We start from the raw sequence: 16,330 nt of genomic DNA, 5'->3' as shown, positions 1-16,330 counted from the left end.
ACCCATGTATGATCATTAGGTGCACATTGAAATGTGAACTAGCATGAAGTTCATAAATCCAGCAAAAGGAAAAACCATTGCATGTAGCATGAATTAATATTTGAAAGAAACGTACCACTTTCATTTTGGGAAAAGTCTGGGTTAGAAGACACAGGAACAGGACCATTAATTTGCTGAAATTAATAGCTCCCCTTTAATCTTAAAGAGAAGAAGGGCAGCTCCATTTTTATTTTATTTGTTTTTTAATCTACTTCTTATAAGATTCTAACCACAAACAAACTAATAAAAAAATCTGGGTAGTCTCAGAATTAGGTTCTTAACCAATAAAGACCCAACTGAAAGCGGCTTGACCTCATGGTCTGATCAAGCTAGCGATGGCTCCAGATGTTCCTTAATGTCCACGCAGATAACTACGTACCACAGTTGATGCAATATTGCAATTGAAGCAACTCAATGCTGGTTGCTAATTAAATGCATTAATGTAGTGTGAACCCATGCATGATTGCTGTTTGCCGTTGAACGATTTGTTAGATAGTATATATAATCCAACGCAGTGTGAAGTGAAGGTAGTACATGAAATATATCCACAGCCAAACCTTTAAAAAAAGCCTTAATTCATTAAAGGAATGTTGAGTTTTGCTCTTTTGGCATTAATCCCATATTGGTGGTGAATAAACGAGTAGCAAGGCCTAAGGCCTATAAAATAAGGATTAGCCTACTAGCTAATCCTCTTTTAGTACACTTAACCAAGGAGGCTAATCCTCCTTTTATAGGTCTTTAAGCCTTGCTCCTCCTTCATTCACCACCAAGGTGGGACTAAATCCAAAAGAGCAAAACCCAACAAGAAAACTCTGAATCCACCATGAAGTACTAGCTAGACAACTACCGTAAGAGCCTTTGGTTAAGAAAATATATATAGATCAGACGTTCCTCGATCAATACAGCATTTTAGATTAGCCACTTTACACATGACCTACGTATGTAATGTAATGCTCAGAAGGTCGATCGATGCACAAAAGTTCCTGATCATTATATCCTAGTCTACTGATCGACCTAGCTGAAAACTGAGAACCATGCATGTATTCTTCTGCTCAACTTGCACAATCATATGGCTAGCTATGTATAATGATTAAAGAGACACTAGTAAGGGAAGGTTGGATTTTGGTTGTGCTCTTGTTATTAACTGAAATATAATATCATATCGAGGGGAAACAAATATTGAAAAGAGTAGTACTTATACCTTTCTTGCGTCTCGTTCAGAAGCCTATGGCTATCGATGTTTTCTAGGCACCATGAAGAAGATTAGGTCAATCATGAAAGATAAGAGCCCGTCTCGTTAGCCAAGGAGACTGCCTGTATACCACAGAAGGATCCTAAACATAGTGTGAGACGTCGGTTCCTTTGACGCACGGCTATGCCGGCTGCCAAATCATGATCCTCTTATAATTAGGCCGCCCTTCGTGAAGCTGCAGGCAAGTCATCCTTGGCTACAAAACAAGGCTCTTTATCCTCATGGAAGGCCTCTCTTCCTCTTAACTTTGTAAATTAATCGTCTTTCTCCATGGAGATGCGTGATACAATGCTACCTCTTGACTGATCTATTTATAGCTAGCTACTGAGCCATGTGCATTAGATTCAGATCCCACGTGTAAGATTAGGATGCCTTAGGCTTTCTTTTTTTAATTCCTTTTTTACATAAAAACCTTTTGCAAAACACTTACAAAAACACCTTCAAACATACTAGCAAAACACAAAGACACCAAAAAAACTTCTTGAAATCACTTTTCAAGACGAAGCCTCAGCATCCCTAGTATCAATCTTGAGCAGGATCCAATCATCTAGGTTCCTGTCGAGGAATATATTCCGAGATTTGCATGGCCCAATGTTGGCGCCGACATACAGCGATAGCTATTGATAAGGATGATAGAATTCCTAATTCCCAAAAATGCCTATCATCAACGAACTAAAGCTTTTGCTCACATGTCACTCTGCCGCATTAGCCATTTCCAAAGGGTCCTGGGGAAATGGACACTTTGGAAATAGGGTTGCATGTCATTTTGTGCCCGCATCTTTTCTGCAAATTACTGCTCTTTGTTCATGGGTCATGGCTGCACTTTTTTGAGTCTCTGACCCTATCACAACAGTGGACAAGAAAAGGGTTTTGACCTTAATTACAAAGGGAGGAGAATATATGGCTTCTCGATCAAGTTGGGATTAAGCTAGGCCTGTTGACAAAAGCCCTATCGATAGTGGATTAAACCATCTCTAGCTTTTCCTTCTTTGTGGTCTCTATTGATGCGTGAAGAATCGCACAACAGGTCGGAATGAAAGAAATTGTCATTCTCCGGCTCACTAGTTGACTTGAACCTTGATCGGTGTTATTTGGAGTTCCTGGCAGTGATCAGGTGTGGCTATACGGTGTCGATGTGTACGTCTACGATGGTAAATGGAAAATGAGTGTAGAGAAAATAAAAGAAAGAGACACATAGATTTATGTGATTCGACATATTATCTACGTTCAAAAGCATTTGAGGAGGAAAAATTCACTATAATATACTTGTTTATAATCTTTCATGGCCTCTCATTTCTCACTATATAAAGAAAGCTAGAGCTCTTCTTACTAGAAAAGATGTCTTCCTCCAGAGGTTGAAGGAGAAGAAGAAGATCCCATCCTCGTTGGTCGTTTGATCCTTTGCTTTTATTTGACCCTCCATTGCACGTGCCTACCTGCCAGGAGGTGACTGGTCCCTTTGCGTGTCTGTCAGCGGAGGTCAGGTCTGACCTTTGATGTGTCTGAGCATCCATTCCATTTCTCGTTTCCTTTTGACACCCTCCTCTTACATCTCCTGCACCTATGATCACTTCTAATCTCCTACTCTGTTCCTCTCCATTTTGTCATCTAATGTGGCTTAGTGGGCTGAGTCTAGCCTTCAGCAAATTGGGTATTTTATCCTCCACAGTCTCATTATTCCACTCCAATATCAATCAATATTATTTATCCTAACTAGAAAAAAAAGTTGCTAGTCAATGTCTTTACCACCAAGCAATGCTTCGTTGGAGTGTGCGGTGGTCCTTTAATTTGAATCATGTTCATCTGATCATAGATACGGATTTTTGAGGTGTTAGGGGATTTCAACGCATAAAGCTGTAATATCCATTCAGACATTATAACTTAAGAAGCTTCTTCTTAAAGGAAGAATAAAACAGATACTTCCCAAAGCTTTAATGGAATAAGATGAAAGGTGCATTGCATGCAAGGTTGGTCCACGCATCATTCATATATATCTTGCTGGGCAATTTTAGTCCTACTTGATTGATTGCGTTATCTATAGGTTGATACCATTTTTAGACCCTAACGGTTGACAGTTGATTGGATGACACGTAATGGTGTCGATGACGAAGATGTACCGCCCCCATGCATGAGTTGGAAAATAAAGAAATTTTAGAAAATAGTAGACATGAAGATTTTACAGTTTACGTTCATGGAAGATGGAAGAGAAAATTCGCTATGAAAATACTAGCTAAGAAGTGGAGAATATGATAAAAAAGAAGTTGAGGAAGAAGAAAAAAGACAAGCTCTCATTAATCTTGAACCATGTTTGACTTGTCTCATCAAAACTTTTGCAATCCTTTTAATATATCGAGCCCAGTAGATCATGTTCCTGACATGATTAATATGTGATAAGCTAGGATCGATCTTAGATGCTATTTACATCTAATCTATCGATACAATTGAGATTTATGCAATTTCTCATGTAGAGATGAGCACTCACCATTGACTTCCTACATGGAAGAAGCATGATATGGTTGCTCCTTCAAATTGTTCCACTAAAATTGAAAGAATACGGTTCTGGTTATCTATCTAGATGCCTTGATCGAGATGGGACTACTACTGCTTTATCAATTCAGGTATGTCCACTCAAGCTTCCAAAGCCATGCAGTAGTAATTCAAATAGACTGCTTGCTTGCTTGCTTGCTCTACCTCAGTCCGACCTCTTCTAATTCACAAGGTGTAAAATTCCAACTTTGACAGAGTCGAAGCCCAACCTACAGTTGGGCTGTTGAGAAACTGGGCTCTTTAGGTTGGCTTCTGCGCTCGCATGTCATGTCCGTACAATACTTTTATCCAAATTGTTTTGACACCTAGAGGACTGACTGCTCATAAATAGTACTGCTGCAATCTGCTTATGAATTAACTGATCAGGAAGCCCACGACAATTTTTCTCGTTCAAAAGATTTCACAAATTAATAGATGAGAAATGACATTTAAATGTTAGACTATATATACATATGATACAAGCCCTTTTATTCTTAGTTATGAGCTTGGGCCTGTTTGAAGTTGTAGTAGAAGTCTTAAAAAGTATTTAAATAGGCTTAAAAATACTTTAAATGAAAAATTAGATGTTTTAGTATTACATAGGAAAGCACTTTTAGGGCATGTTTGGGATTACCACATGAGTCTTAGAAAGTGTTTATACAGTCTTAAAAGTTCTTTAATGAAAAAATTAGGTTGTTTAGGTGTTATAACTTATATATTAATGCATTTTTAATTTCAAATAAGTTTAAAAGTACGTTTGAGGAAAAACATTATTTAAACGTGCTTTTCTAAATAATGCATAACGTAATTTGAATTTTAAAAGGACTATTAATGGATGATAATACCTAATTTTCAGATAATTATAACTTTTAAACTTTCAATGATATAGTCAAAATCTTTAAAAATTCAAATAATTGTAATTTCTACATCAGAAAATCAATTTTTTAATTTATTTCCAAACAAACGTAATATGTTTGAAAGTACTTTAAATATATAGTTACCAAACAATATAAATTTTTAATAATATAACTTATTACTTAAGTTATAAGCTATAAGTTATATTTCTCACTGTAATCTTAAACATGTACTTAATCTCAAATAAGCTAAAAAGTACGTTTGATGAAAAGATTTTGATACTTTTTTTCAAACGTGTGTTTCTAGATAATGCGGAATGTAATTCGAATTTTAACAATATTGTCAATAGATGAAAATATTCATACAATTTTAAAATAATTATAACTTTTAAACTTTTAAGGATATATTCATAATTTCTAAAAATTCAAATAATCATCAATTCTACCTTAGAAATCACTTTTTTAATTTATTTCTAAACAACATTACATGTTTAAGTACTTTAAACATATGGTTACCAAACAGTAAATAATTCTTTAATAATATAATTTATTATTTAAGTTATAAGTTATAAACTCTAAAATTATAAATTATATTTTCTACGACAATTCCAAACATGTACCTAGTCATGTGTCACGCCGACTTTTTTCATTAGTCGATTAATATAATGCCAGAATAATGCATCAATGTTCCTAATCCAACTAGTAACTTGGAAGTTTTTAAGTTGCATGTATTAATTTGTAAAAGGTTAAAACTTTAAAACCTAAACACTAATTGTTATACTTGAATATTACATAGAAAAATGCTTGGTTGATAATGAGATGGTATAAAAATAAAGTTATAAATTGACATAATTTGATGTGACATGAAAAAAAAAATTTAGTATAAAATAAATTTGATATATCGTCTGACTTTGTAAATATAATTTTATTGAGATGTTTCTTATATGAGTAATGTTAAATATATATTATTGAAAAATAAAATCTATTATTAAAAGTACAGTTTTTTAACAAATACGTCAGATTTGCACGCACTAAATTAATATGAAAGGATTTGTACAAATTTTAAATAGATAAATTTCAAGTAATTTCATTCTAAAAGGTGGACCTCGTCTTGAAAAATGTAAAAATATGTATTTGTTTAGTGAGATCAATTTTTCATATAAATTAACTACATAAAATTTACTTATTCAAGACTTGTATAGATGATTAATCACCCAACTAATATTGTACCCATCATTTTAATTTTGAAAAATGATAAACACATTATTTTTCATAATATTTTACACAATAATATTTTAAAAGAAATATTATTTTTATAAATTAATTTGTAAAAATAATAATATTTTATTAAAATGTTATTATTTTATAATATATATAGTGAAATATATTATGTGAGAATTATTATTACTCTTTAATTTTTATATGAGCGGCGCTATTCTCATTGCTGGGAGCTCTTGCTAGTGTATTTGAGATTTTTTTTTTTTTTGTATTTTTATATATATATATTTTTAACACATTTAAATATATTTAAAAAAATAAAAAATATTTATAATATTATTAAAAAATATTTATTTAATCATTAAGTAAAAAATAATAATAATAAAAAAATAAAAAATTCATAACGAAACAAATTACTGTAGAAACTAGCTGTGAGAATAATATTTTCTTTTATATATATATATATCAATTCTCTACTTCGTGAAGGATGTCGTACCTGCGAATATGCTAAAAACTGCTACGCACGACGTACTCAAGTACAGATAGGAAAGGAAAATGATACTATCACCGTCCTATCTCACCGTCCTAGCAAATAGAACAGGTTAAGAGAAGATTAGAACAAATAAAAAAAAAAAACAGGATAGGAAAAGACGTCATGGATGACGACTAGTGAGCTGATCATAGAGAGCCGCAAATCAAACCATCCTCGATGCTTTGCTCGACTCTCAATGCTCACATTACCACGTGATTTTTCTTTTTCACATTTTGTTGTTGTTGAGTCCCTCTTTTATTATTAATTTCCCATCTCTTACCCTATCAATATCATAATCACACTCTTTCCCAATCTTTTGAGCGTCTATTTTTTTTTTGTAGCTTTCCTCTTCCCAATCGTTTATCAATCTTTACTTATTACTTATTCCATGAAATGCGAAATATGAGTTTATGAATGACATATTGTCTTTCCTTTTATTACAAACTAAAACCAAATAAAAAGTTGCGTTCATTTTTTATAGATGAGATAGAATGAGTTGAGATTAAAATTAAAAAGTTAAATAAAGTATTATTATAATATATTTTTTAATATTATTTTTATTTTAGAATTTGAAAAAATTAAATTGTTTATTTTATTTTGTATTGAAAATTGTAAAAATTATAATGATTAGATAAAATGAGATGAAATATTTTCTGAAAACGTTTTCTAAAAACAAACGAGACAGTTTTAACATGAGAAAACTACTTTTACCTTCTCAAATCATCTCTTTTATCAAAGTATACTTCCAATTGCCAAATATTCAAAACCTTTGATCTTATTGACGTGACACCACTATGTGATGTTAAGTAGTTTTTAAAAATAAAATTTAAACATAAATATAAAATAGGTAAATAAAATCTAGAGATTCAATTTTTTGTATTTTTGGATGTCTTTTTAATTTAAAAATATTTTTTATGTTATTTTAATAAATTATGCATAGTGCCGCGTCGATAAATTTGCCAATAATAATAATAAAAAATACTAGCACTTTTTAACAATTTATACTATTGATGAGGATCCCAACGTTAAAATTGTGTAAAATATAGTTTCACTCTCTTTTATATACTCTTTAAAATTATATTTATTTCTTGAAAAGGTTTGTGCCGAAAATAGTTTCACTCTCCACGTTAAATCAGTTTCACCTTTTAATATTGAATAATGAGATATCTACAATATTTCCTATAATTATGTTTTAAAGTGAATGTATTTTTGTAAAATATTATTAATTTTATCAATATATTTTTTTATTTAAAATATAATTGTGAGAGTGATTATAAATAAAATTTGTATCTATACTTTTCCTTTAATATTTATTACTCGCGTCAAACTCTCTTCTAGTTCTTGAGCATTATTGATTCCAATGAACCAAATAAAAGCGATTTGCCCTTTTCTGGCGGACCAACCGAAACGTACGGCTGTCAGATCTCTTACCGTCAAAATCAGACGGTATAGATTTGGCCACACTGCCGAGCATGATGGAGTCTTGATGTACATTAGAAAAACTCGGCTGGTGATGTTACATCGGATAACGAAGATGCGCTGAGAGAAAACGCCAGGTCAGCAAAAAGGTCAAAAAGATATTTTCCCAGATGGGCTCCAACTTTTCCAATATATCATTATCATGCCTAATTATTTACTATTTAGTATTTTGTTGTTTTAAGGGAAAAGGGTTAGTTCCTTTGGCATTTCTAGCTTAGCTTCAGGCTTCAAGATTCAAGCTTTTCAGCTTTCAAAGGAGAGGAGAGGGTAGGGGGGCTTCGAACTTTTGAAAGGGTCTCCGAAATTAGGGTTCTGCTGAGGAACAAATCGGAACTGAAAATGGGGAGTCATGGAGAGAGCGTGGCGTGCGATTTCTGCAGTGAGCAGCTTGCGGTTCTTTACTGTAGGGCGGACTCCGCCAAGCTCTGCTTGTTCTGCGACCAGCACGTGCACTCGGCGAACCTGCTGTCCCGGAAGCACCTGCGCTCCCAGATCTGCGATAACTGCTGCTCGGAGCCGGTCTCTGTCCGGTGCGACACCGACAATCTGGTGCTGTGCCAGGAGTGCGATTGGGATGCCCACGGTAGCTGTTCGGTGTCGGCCTCTCACGATCGAAACCCGGTCGAAGGGTTCTCGGGGTGCCCCTCCGCCCTCGAGCTCGCTTCCCTCTGGGGCATCGAACTTGACGAGAAGAAGATGAATCCGTCGGCGACGTCGATTCAGAACCGGACGATTAGTGCTTTGGACGACTCGTCGTCGTGGGTGTTCGATAAATCAAGCGCCGGAGTGGTGTGTTTTCAGGACTTAATTGTACCGAGCGAGAACGCCATTGTCGGCGTGAATGGCTGTGGGATCTTGACGATGTCGAAGAAACAGGGTGGTCCGAGCTGTGGGAAGCGGAGGCAGGTGATGTATAAGCAGCTGGTGGAGATTTTCAAGAGGGATTTGGCGGCGGAATTGCCGAGAGGGAGTGGTGGTTGGCAGGGAATGAGTGTGGAGGGACTAGCAGAATTGGGAAATGGCAGGGATGGGGTTGATGGGTTTGTGGGTGAGAGTTGTGTTGCTCTACAGCAGCAGCAGCAACAAAAACAACATCAACTACCACAAGCGCCCCTTACGGCTTTGCTTACGATGGATTTGAAGGAGAACAACCGTACTGTTGATGGGGATATGTTGTGGGACACTCATCCCAGTGGTCATAGAACGCAGGTAATTAATGTTTCGAATCATTTAGTCTGCATTAGATGCTGTGTTTATGCTTTAGATTGTGTAAACAAGTTAAACTGAGATTTTCTTTTCGGATGGCGATTCAATTTGTCTCTCGTAGACTCGTAGTAATAGCACTGCATCTTGAGGTGGCTTATTTATATTAGTATTGGTTTTTGTTTAAGTTCAAAATTTCCGGAATAGGGTCATAAAATTCTTATTCGAACTGACTTCTCAGAAAAATATTTCATTGGAACTTATGTTTACTTGATTTGAGTTACGCATGAAAACAATGGTTGAATATGGTACCGCGTACTCGCAATGATTGCACTTCGTTGATGTTCCCTTGCAGATATGGGATTTTAAACTTGGACGATTGAGGGAACATGAAGAAACGGGTACAATGGAAGTTGCATATGATGCAGGATTTATGATAAAAAATTTTGGGGAACTAATGGAGGGAACATCTATGAGTAATACAAAATTGATGGGAGATATGTACCGGATGAATTGCCCTGTTGGACGTGATGATATTGCGTTTAACGTAAGTCCTTTCTGACTGCATTAAAAACCTCGTGATATTTTTTAGTTGACTCTTTCACTGCATATGTACTTGTGTTTGAAACCTGATTTTGCTATTATATATTTCATTTTGTGATCTCCATGTGCTCTTCTGTTTCAATCTTTCTTGACAACTTCTACTCTGCGGTTTGGATTATGTATTTAATATCCTGGATTGTGTATAAGAGGCTGTGAATGCGTTCTCACATTGTTTAGGAATGACAAGTCTTGTCCTTCACAGATGATTTCAAGGAGCTCAAATTGTACCTTCGACTAGTCTTTTGGGAGTATAAGTCCATATTTGGCTTGGGCTTTCCTTGGGTTGTTTTAATGTTGGTTTTTGGAAAATGCCGGTACCTTGTGATTTGTGGTGTGGATTGCAAAATTAAAATAAGTAGCTCATGGCTGTCCAATCCAGAAAACTTACTTTTGGTCTTTGCTAATTTTCTTTTATAACCTAATGATATCGAGGGCCTTCTTATTGTTCGTTAATTTTATGCAGACCTTAGGTTTGGGACCCAGAACTGAATTACAGATGAATTACAGATGAGTTTTGTTGGGAACTTGTATGTGAGTGATGCCAAATCATTGTTTGTTTTGCCCCTTCAACTTTGGGGGAGATTGTTGTCCAGTCCCACTTTTCAGTAAAGAGAAGTGCATCGTCTATATGTAATACAGTATACATGCAAGGACTATTATCCAGTTTCAAAGAAATAGGTAGGAGCTGGCCGACCAATTTTTGAATTGAATGGTTCAGATCATTTCCATGTTTTGATGTGAAGAAATTTTGTTATTCTCTATGAATAAAACTGGGAAACAAAAGTTATCATGTCGGTAGACTATGTAGATGATGTATTAATGGCATTATATATTTGGCACAAAGTAACAAGTTTGTGGAAAGAAAACTTCGAAGATTGATTGGAAAATCGTAGTTTACTTCTTCCACTGCAATGCTACATGCCATCCTAGTAGAGTTGAGAGGATTGACAAAATCTTACTTGGATATACAGAATAACTCAAATAACCCATCAGCCAGCCAGGGGCCAGCAACATCTGAGAGCAACAATAGACATATGGGAAGACCGTTGTCAGGTTCAGCATTTGGTAAAGGAGGTTCTGGTGGCTCTAAAGATGTCCCACATCTGGAACAATCGTTTTTTATGAGAGGTGACAGTGTGGGAACAGCGGCAACAACCAAGGCCGACATGGAGCAACTGGCACAGAATAGAGGCAATGCCATGCAACGTTACAAGGAGAAGAAGAAAACTCGAAGGTGTGTTGTCATCTGGTTATTTTCCTCCTTATCTTTCACTACTATTCTGTTTAGTTTCTAAATGTTAAAACTTAATCGTGGATAGATATGATAAGCACATAAGGTACGAGTCAAGGAAAGCAAGAGCTGATACTAGGAAGCGAGTCAAGGGTCGATTTGTGAAGGCTAGTGAAACAACTGATGGTTAAATTCATGCTAAGATGAGCTTCTCCTTTCGTACTGTCTGTAAATATCTCACATTCTTCCCATAGTAAATGTATAATTCTGCAGTCTGTCTGGTTATCTGCATTAACAATTATTTGATTTCTGCTCTCTCTCTCACAAACACAAACACAAACCCACGGGATACACCTGCATGAATCTCTCCCCCTCCCCCCCCAAAAAAAAAAAAAAACCTCCAACGTCAATGAACAGAGTACCGGTTTTCTGTTGTTTCTCATCTTCCAAAGAAAATATCATTACTAAGCGCTTTTTCTCAACATGTTTGAAGATACATGGAAATACCATCCCGTGAACGACCATGCAGCTTGCTTTAACATGTAACATACATTGCAATGAGTTGAGTAAGTCAAAGGGGACTTTCAAACAGCCTCTGAAACCTAGCCATATACTTCTTTGGCTGCTCAATAAGTTACTTTCTTAGACTGAATTTGACCTGTTTGAAAATATAAGGGACCCCCATGCTTGGAATGTTTTGGCTAATCTTCAATAGTTTTAAGATCACTTTCACTTCCGCTGCAATCATTACTAATATTCACGGAAAACTCTTTCTCGAGAAACAAAAACATTTTTTAGCTCGTAATGATTTCGTTTTCAAGAATAGTATGTAGGAAAGTAGTTTGAAGTTTAAACCTTCCACTCATGGGTCATGGCGCAAATTATTGGTGCAAAAAGGGATAAGCTTTGGGGGAAAATATTTTCCTCAAGAAAGTGGTTGCTGGTCGGTCCAGTAGCCTTTCCTGTCAGTCGAACACGTGAAAAAGGCAAGAAAACTGTTTCGTTTTTCTTTTATTTTCTTGTCTTTTACTCTCTTTTTCCTGTCAATCAAACACAGGCCACATCCCCCCACCCCCCTCTCTTGGTAGTCAAACTTTAAAGATAAGCCAAGATGAAGAAGTATTATAAAATTTAACGAGACGACCAAATTCAATAGGCAAGGTAGTAACTGTAATGCTAATAATTCCTTCTTTAAAAAAAAGAAAAAAAAAAGGATCTTTTCTGTTTTCATGATCATCCAAGAAGTGCCCATAAGTTTATCAGTCTAGCTCCAATTGACGCACAAGTGACAAGATATTATGTATAAATCATTTGTATATAACTTCCTCAATTCAAATAACACAATTAGATAAGTGCAAATGGGGTACATGACGATCCTGATTAGTTTGGACCTCTATCATAATCAACTTTCTGGACTCATGCTAGCATCTTTTGAATACTTTATTTTTTTCAAAGTTTCTGTAAGTACTTAATCCAATTTTCTCGGAAGTTCAAAGAAAACAGACATAAAAATTATATAAAAGATTAGAGGGTAATAATTAAGAGCAATTATGTCTCAAACCATGATCAGTGATGTCTACAGGAGATTGAACAGCAACAAGCTTAGTGGAATAATGGCACTAGAGGTCCCTTGACCCAACATGCTTTGTTAACTTATCATCATCATCATCAATCTCATACCTTATTGTAATGCTGTTGCTAATTTACTAATCCATAGACTTCTATTTTCTTTCATTGGTTGCAGGATTTGCAGTAACTAAAATAATACAAGAACCAAAAGCACAGAAGTACTAAAGGAGCGAGGGTGAATAGTACCTTCTGCATGCTGCCATCCATGTTGCTTTCTAGTTAAATTGCAATCTTTGAAGCCCAACGTTGATGTCATTAGAATCCTACATATATGATTTGCATTTGGAGCTCGTTATTTATGCTCGATTCATCTACATTCTACTTATATTGATAGCTATAAGTCTACACACGAATTCTACAAAACGCACCTACAAGTTGATGTGAAACGTTAGATTTACATTATAATAAATAAATAAAAGCTTTATAATCTAATATCTCATATCAAACTTGTCAGTTTACAAATTTATTTTTATAAGATCTATGTATAGACTAAGCAATTCTCAAACATATATGCTTGTGATTTCTTCTAAAATACATTCGACCTTGATGTGTGCAAGACCAGGCTAGGCCCAAAAATTATGGACTGGATGTTGTTGGTTACCTGATCTCTGAAAAGCCATTCTCAGACTTTGAAGTAAACAGATAGGAGAGAGGGTGATACACTCTGATAGGAGTTTGGTATTCTATGGTCAAGCTATAATTTGACCTGCCCAATAATTTATAAATAAAAATTAGTATCCAGTAAATATATAATTATAAAAAATAAGTATCTCTCCATAGCATCTTACAACTTCTTGTTAAATTACTTATAATTCCAAAACTTTAAGCAGAGGTAGATTCATTATTTAAATCATCTTAATACACACGTCATGATATTATTAATTATTATAAAATAATAAGAATAGATCAAATTTAATTATTTTGATTATATTCTGAAGGTATCATTGCAAACCTCTTTGCTTTTGTTTATATATAAACAAGATAATGGTGGTTTGAGTTTATCCGAGTTTGAGAATGTCCATGGATTGAAGACATATACACAAAAGTTAATAGGAGGGTCCCGGACAACTAGCAAACCAAGCAAAGTTACTTTGGGTGAGTCTTCAAAAAAATTAAAAAAAAAAAAAAAAATTGAAATTGACAGAGGGGGGAGGGAAAGTCACTATGAAGTTGGCTGCCTTAATTGCAACATGGTGTCCAGTTTCATTATTTAAACTAAAAGATCCTTTTGACCCTTGTTTTGTTCTTCCTTTTTTACAAACTTATCATTGCTATCATTGCTATTTAACCTTACCCACTCAAATAATTCTTTTTTTTTTTTTTTTGCCCACAAGGGCGGGCATGCTATGCTTTGTCCCAGTTTAAATTCTCGTGCATAAATAAATTAAGTTGGCTCCCTTAATTTTTTTTTTCTTTTTTAGTGGATTGTAGAATCACTAACTTTTGATAATTCATATATAATTACAAACAAAAAATTATAAAAAAAATAAAAAATGAAAGCATGACTGTAGTTTAATTGAATGGAAAAAAAAAATGTAAAAAATTTATAAATTCACATGGATGGAATCTTTAAGGTATATTATATATGTATAGTCAACCATCCACTCCCTTTTTAAAGTTTTAATATTTAGAGTGGGGGTGGGACATTTGGAGAAATTCGACCTTCGTGGGCACTTAGTTATTTTACACTCAATGTTCCTTTATTTATTTATTTAAATCTATTTGAACAGATAAGCAGAATAAGAAGCTGCCCTTTTGGTGCTTCTTCAACCCTCTTGTCATCTTTTATCATCATGAATTGAAATGAAATGAAAAAAAAGGGGGAAAGTTATACTGTTTGTGCTTTGAGCTTTGTCAAATCACTTCTTTTAAGGAGATCATGTGTAGTTGATATGATCATAATATCAATCTAAGATAACAAATTAAGGTGATCTTTCGTGTCCCACTTCCCCTTTAAAACCAAACATGCACATGCACATTATATCTAAACGAGTTCAGTTTCTCTTATTTGAATTTGAAGACTTCTAATGAGAAAAAATACATAGGATAATGCTAATCCTCCCGCTCCCAGCAAGAGCTCTCCGCTTGCATTTTTTTGTTTTTTATTTTATGATTAAGGAAGTATTTTTTAATGATATTGTAAATTTTTTTAAAAAAATATTTAAAAGTGTTAAAAAAATACATGTAAAAAAAAAGCAAAAAAAACACACTAAAATAACTAGCGGGAACCAACAGGCTGTAGTGCCGCCTTAAAATTAAAGAAAATGATACTCTCACTACTAGTTTTTACAGATTGGTGTTACTACTGAAATTTTTTATTTTTCTTTTTACTTAATGATTAAGAAAGTATTTTTTAATAATATTGTATTTTTTTTTTATTTTTTTTTAAATATTTAAAAGTGTAAAAAAATACATGTAAAAAAGACAACAAAAAAGAAGAATACCAATTATACCGAATGGTAGCTCCCAGGGAGCTTTCACTGGGAGCGGTGGATGTAGCACCGTCCAAATAGATATATGAAGTTAATCATAGATAATTTATTAAATATTTAATACTGTCTAAAAGATTTTATATAGACGATAATAAATATCGTATATCTACTTCTCACCTTTAGAACTGTTCCATCTGGGCCAAGTTTTTTCCAGCCCCATCCGGAACCAGAGAAATCGGATTTCAATTTCGGCCCGGAACAACCTGCGTACACCTGGTACCTTTTTTTTTTTACTTATCTCATCATTACAATTTTACCAAATTTTCATATAAAATATAATAAACAATTTAACTTTTTTAAATTTCTATTTAACTTTTTCAAATTTTAAAATAATAATAATATTAAAAAATAATATTCTAATAAATAAATTTCTTCTGTATTTTGGGTCCACACAGTACCTACCTCTTGTTTCAGTCGAATATTTTGCATGTACATGAATGAAGGCAGTGTGATCAATCACCGTGTATGTCTTTTTGGTTTCCAGATCAAAACATTCAAACTCTGAAAAACAAAAAAAAAAATAGGAATCGGATTCCGGCCCGAGTATGCAGTCTGGATATACCCAAATTCTCGAGTTGAAACCCGGATTAACAGTATTACTTTAAATTTGAATAGAGATTCGTGTATATATCAACCATGGTAAGCGATGGAGTCAAAGCTAAGACATGGCCCCAACAATTACACCATACATTAAAAGACAAGTATCTGATCACATGCTGCAATTAATTACTTTACTCCTCCTTTTGGTTTTATTCTTGTCCATGATCTAAGTTATGGTGGCTAGATTCTCCAATACTCGTTTTGTTTTCTTCTGTTTTTATCGGACTCTTCACTTTGACAAATTCATCATTAATTACTGTAGAAATGTGTCCAGATTAACCGGCATAAATGATCATCTCGAATACTATTATTCGAGTATTAATAATATACATAAAGTATTTTTTTGAATAGGGTTATACACTATTTAAAAATTTTATATGCAATCATTTTAACGTGTTCTTTATGCACTCTATCAATGTGATTGGCTGCAACATTTTTTTATATATAAAATAATTAATTTGGTCAATCATATTAGTAGAATGTATAAAAAATACATAAAAATGACTGTATATAGTCAAACTTAAAAATTTAAATAATTTTTTTTTTATTGTTTTTCATAAAGTAAAACTATCAAAATAATTATTAATAATAATTATATAAATTTCCTTAGTGAAGGAATGAATATTATCATACTCATTGAAACTTATTATTATTAGGTGGATATAGTGAGTG

At 33.9% G+C, this 16,330-nt stretch overlaps 1 protein-coding gene across 1 annotated transcript; it reads left to right on the top strand.

Moving 5' to 3' along the window:
- The first annotated feature begins 8,087 nt into the window (after positions 1–8,087).
- LOC109008337 (zinc finger protein CONSTANS-LIKE 15-like) lies at positions 8,088–11,232 on the top strand. The gene is made up of 4 exons (XM_018988394.2): positions 8,088–9,109; positions 9,459–9,650; positions 10,678–10,940; positions 11,026–11,232. Exons 1-4 carry the CDS (start codon positions 8,240–8,242, stop codon positions 11,126–11,128), a joined length of 1,428 nt encoding a protein of 475 aa, XP_018843939.1. The 5' UTR covers positions 8,088–8,239; the 3' UTR covers positions 11,129–11,232.
- The last annotated feature ends 5,098 nt before the right edge of the window (positions 11,233–16,330 follow it).

Source organism: Juglans regia, chromosome 16 (assembly GCF_001411555.2).
Source record: "Juglans regia cultivar Chandler chromosome 16, Walnut 2.0, whole genome shotgun sequence".
NCBI classification, from domain to species: Eukaryota; Viridiplantae; Streptophyta; class Magnoliopsida; order Fagales; family Juglandaceae; genus Juglans; species Juglans regia.
The sequence above is the reverse complement of the archived record's forward strand: the minus strand, read 5'-3'. Positions and strand labels throughout refer to the sequence as shown.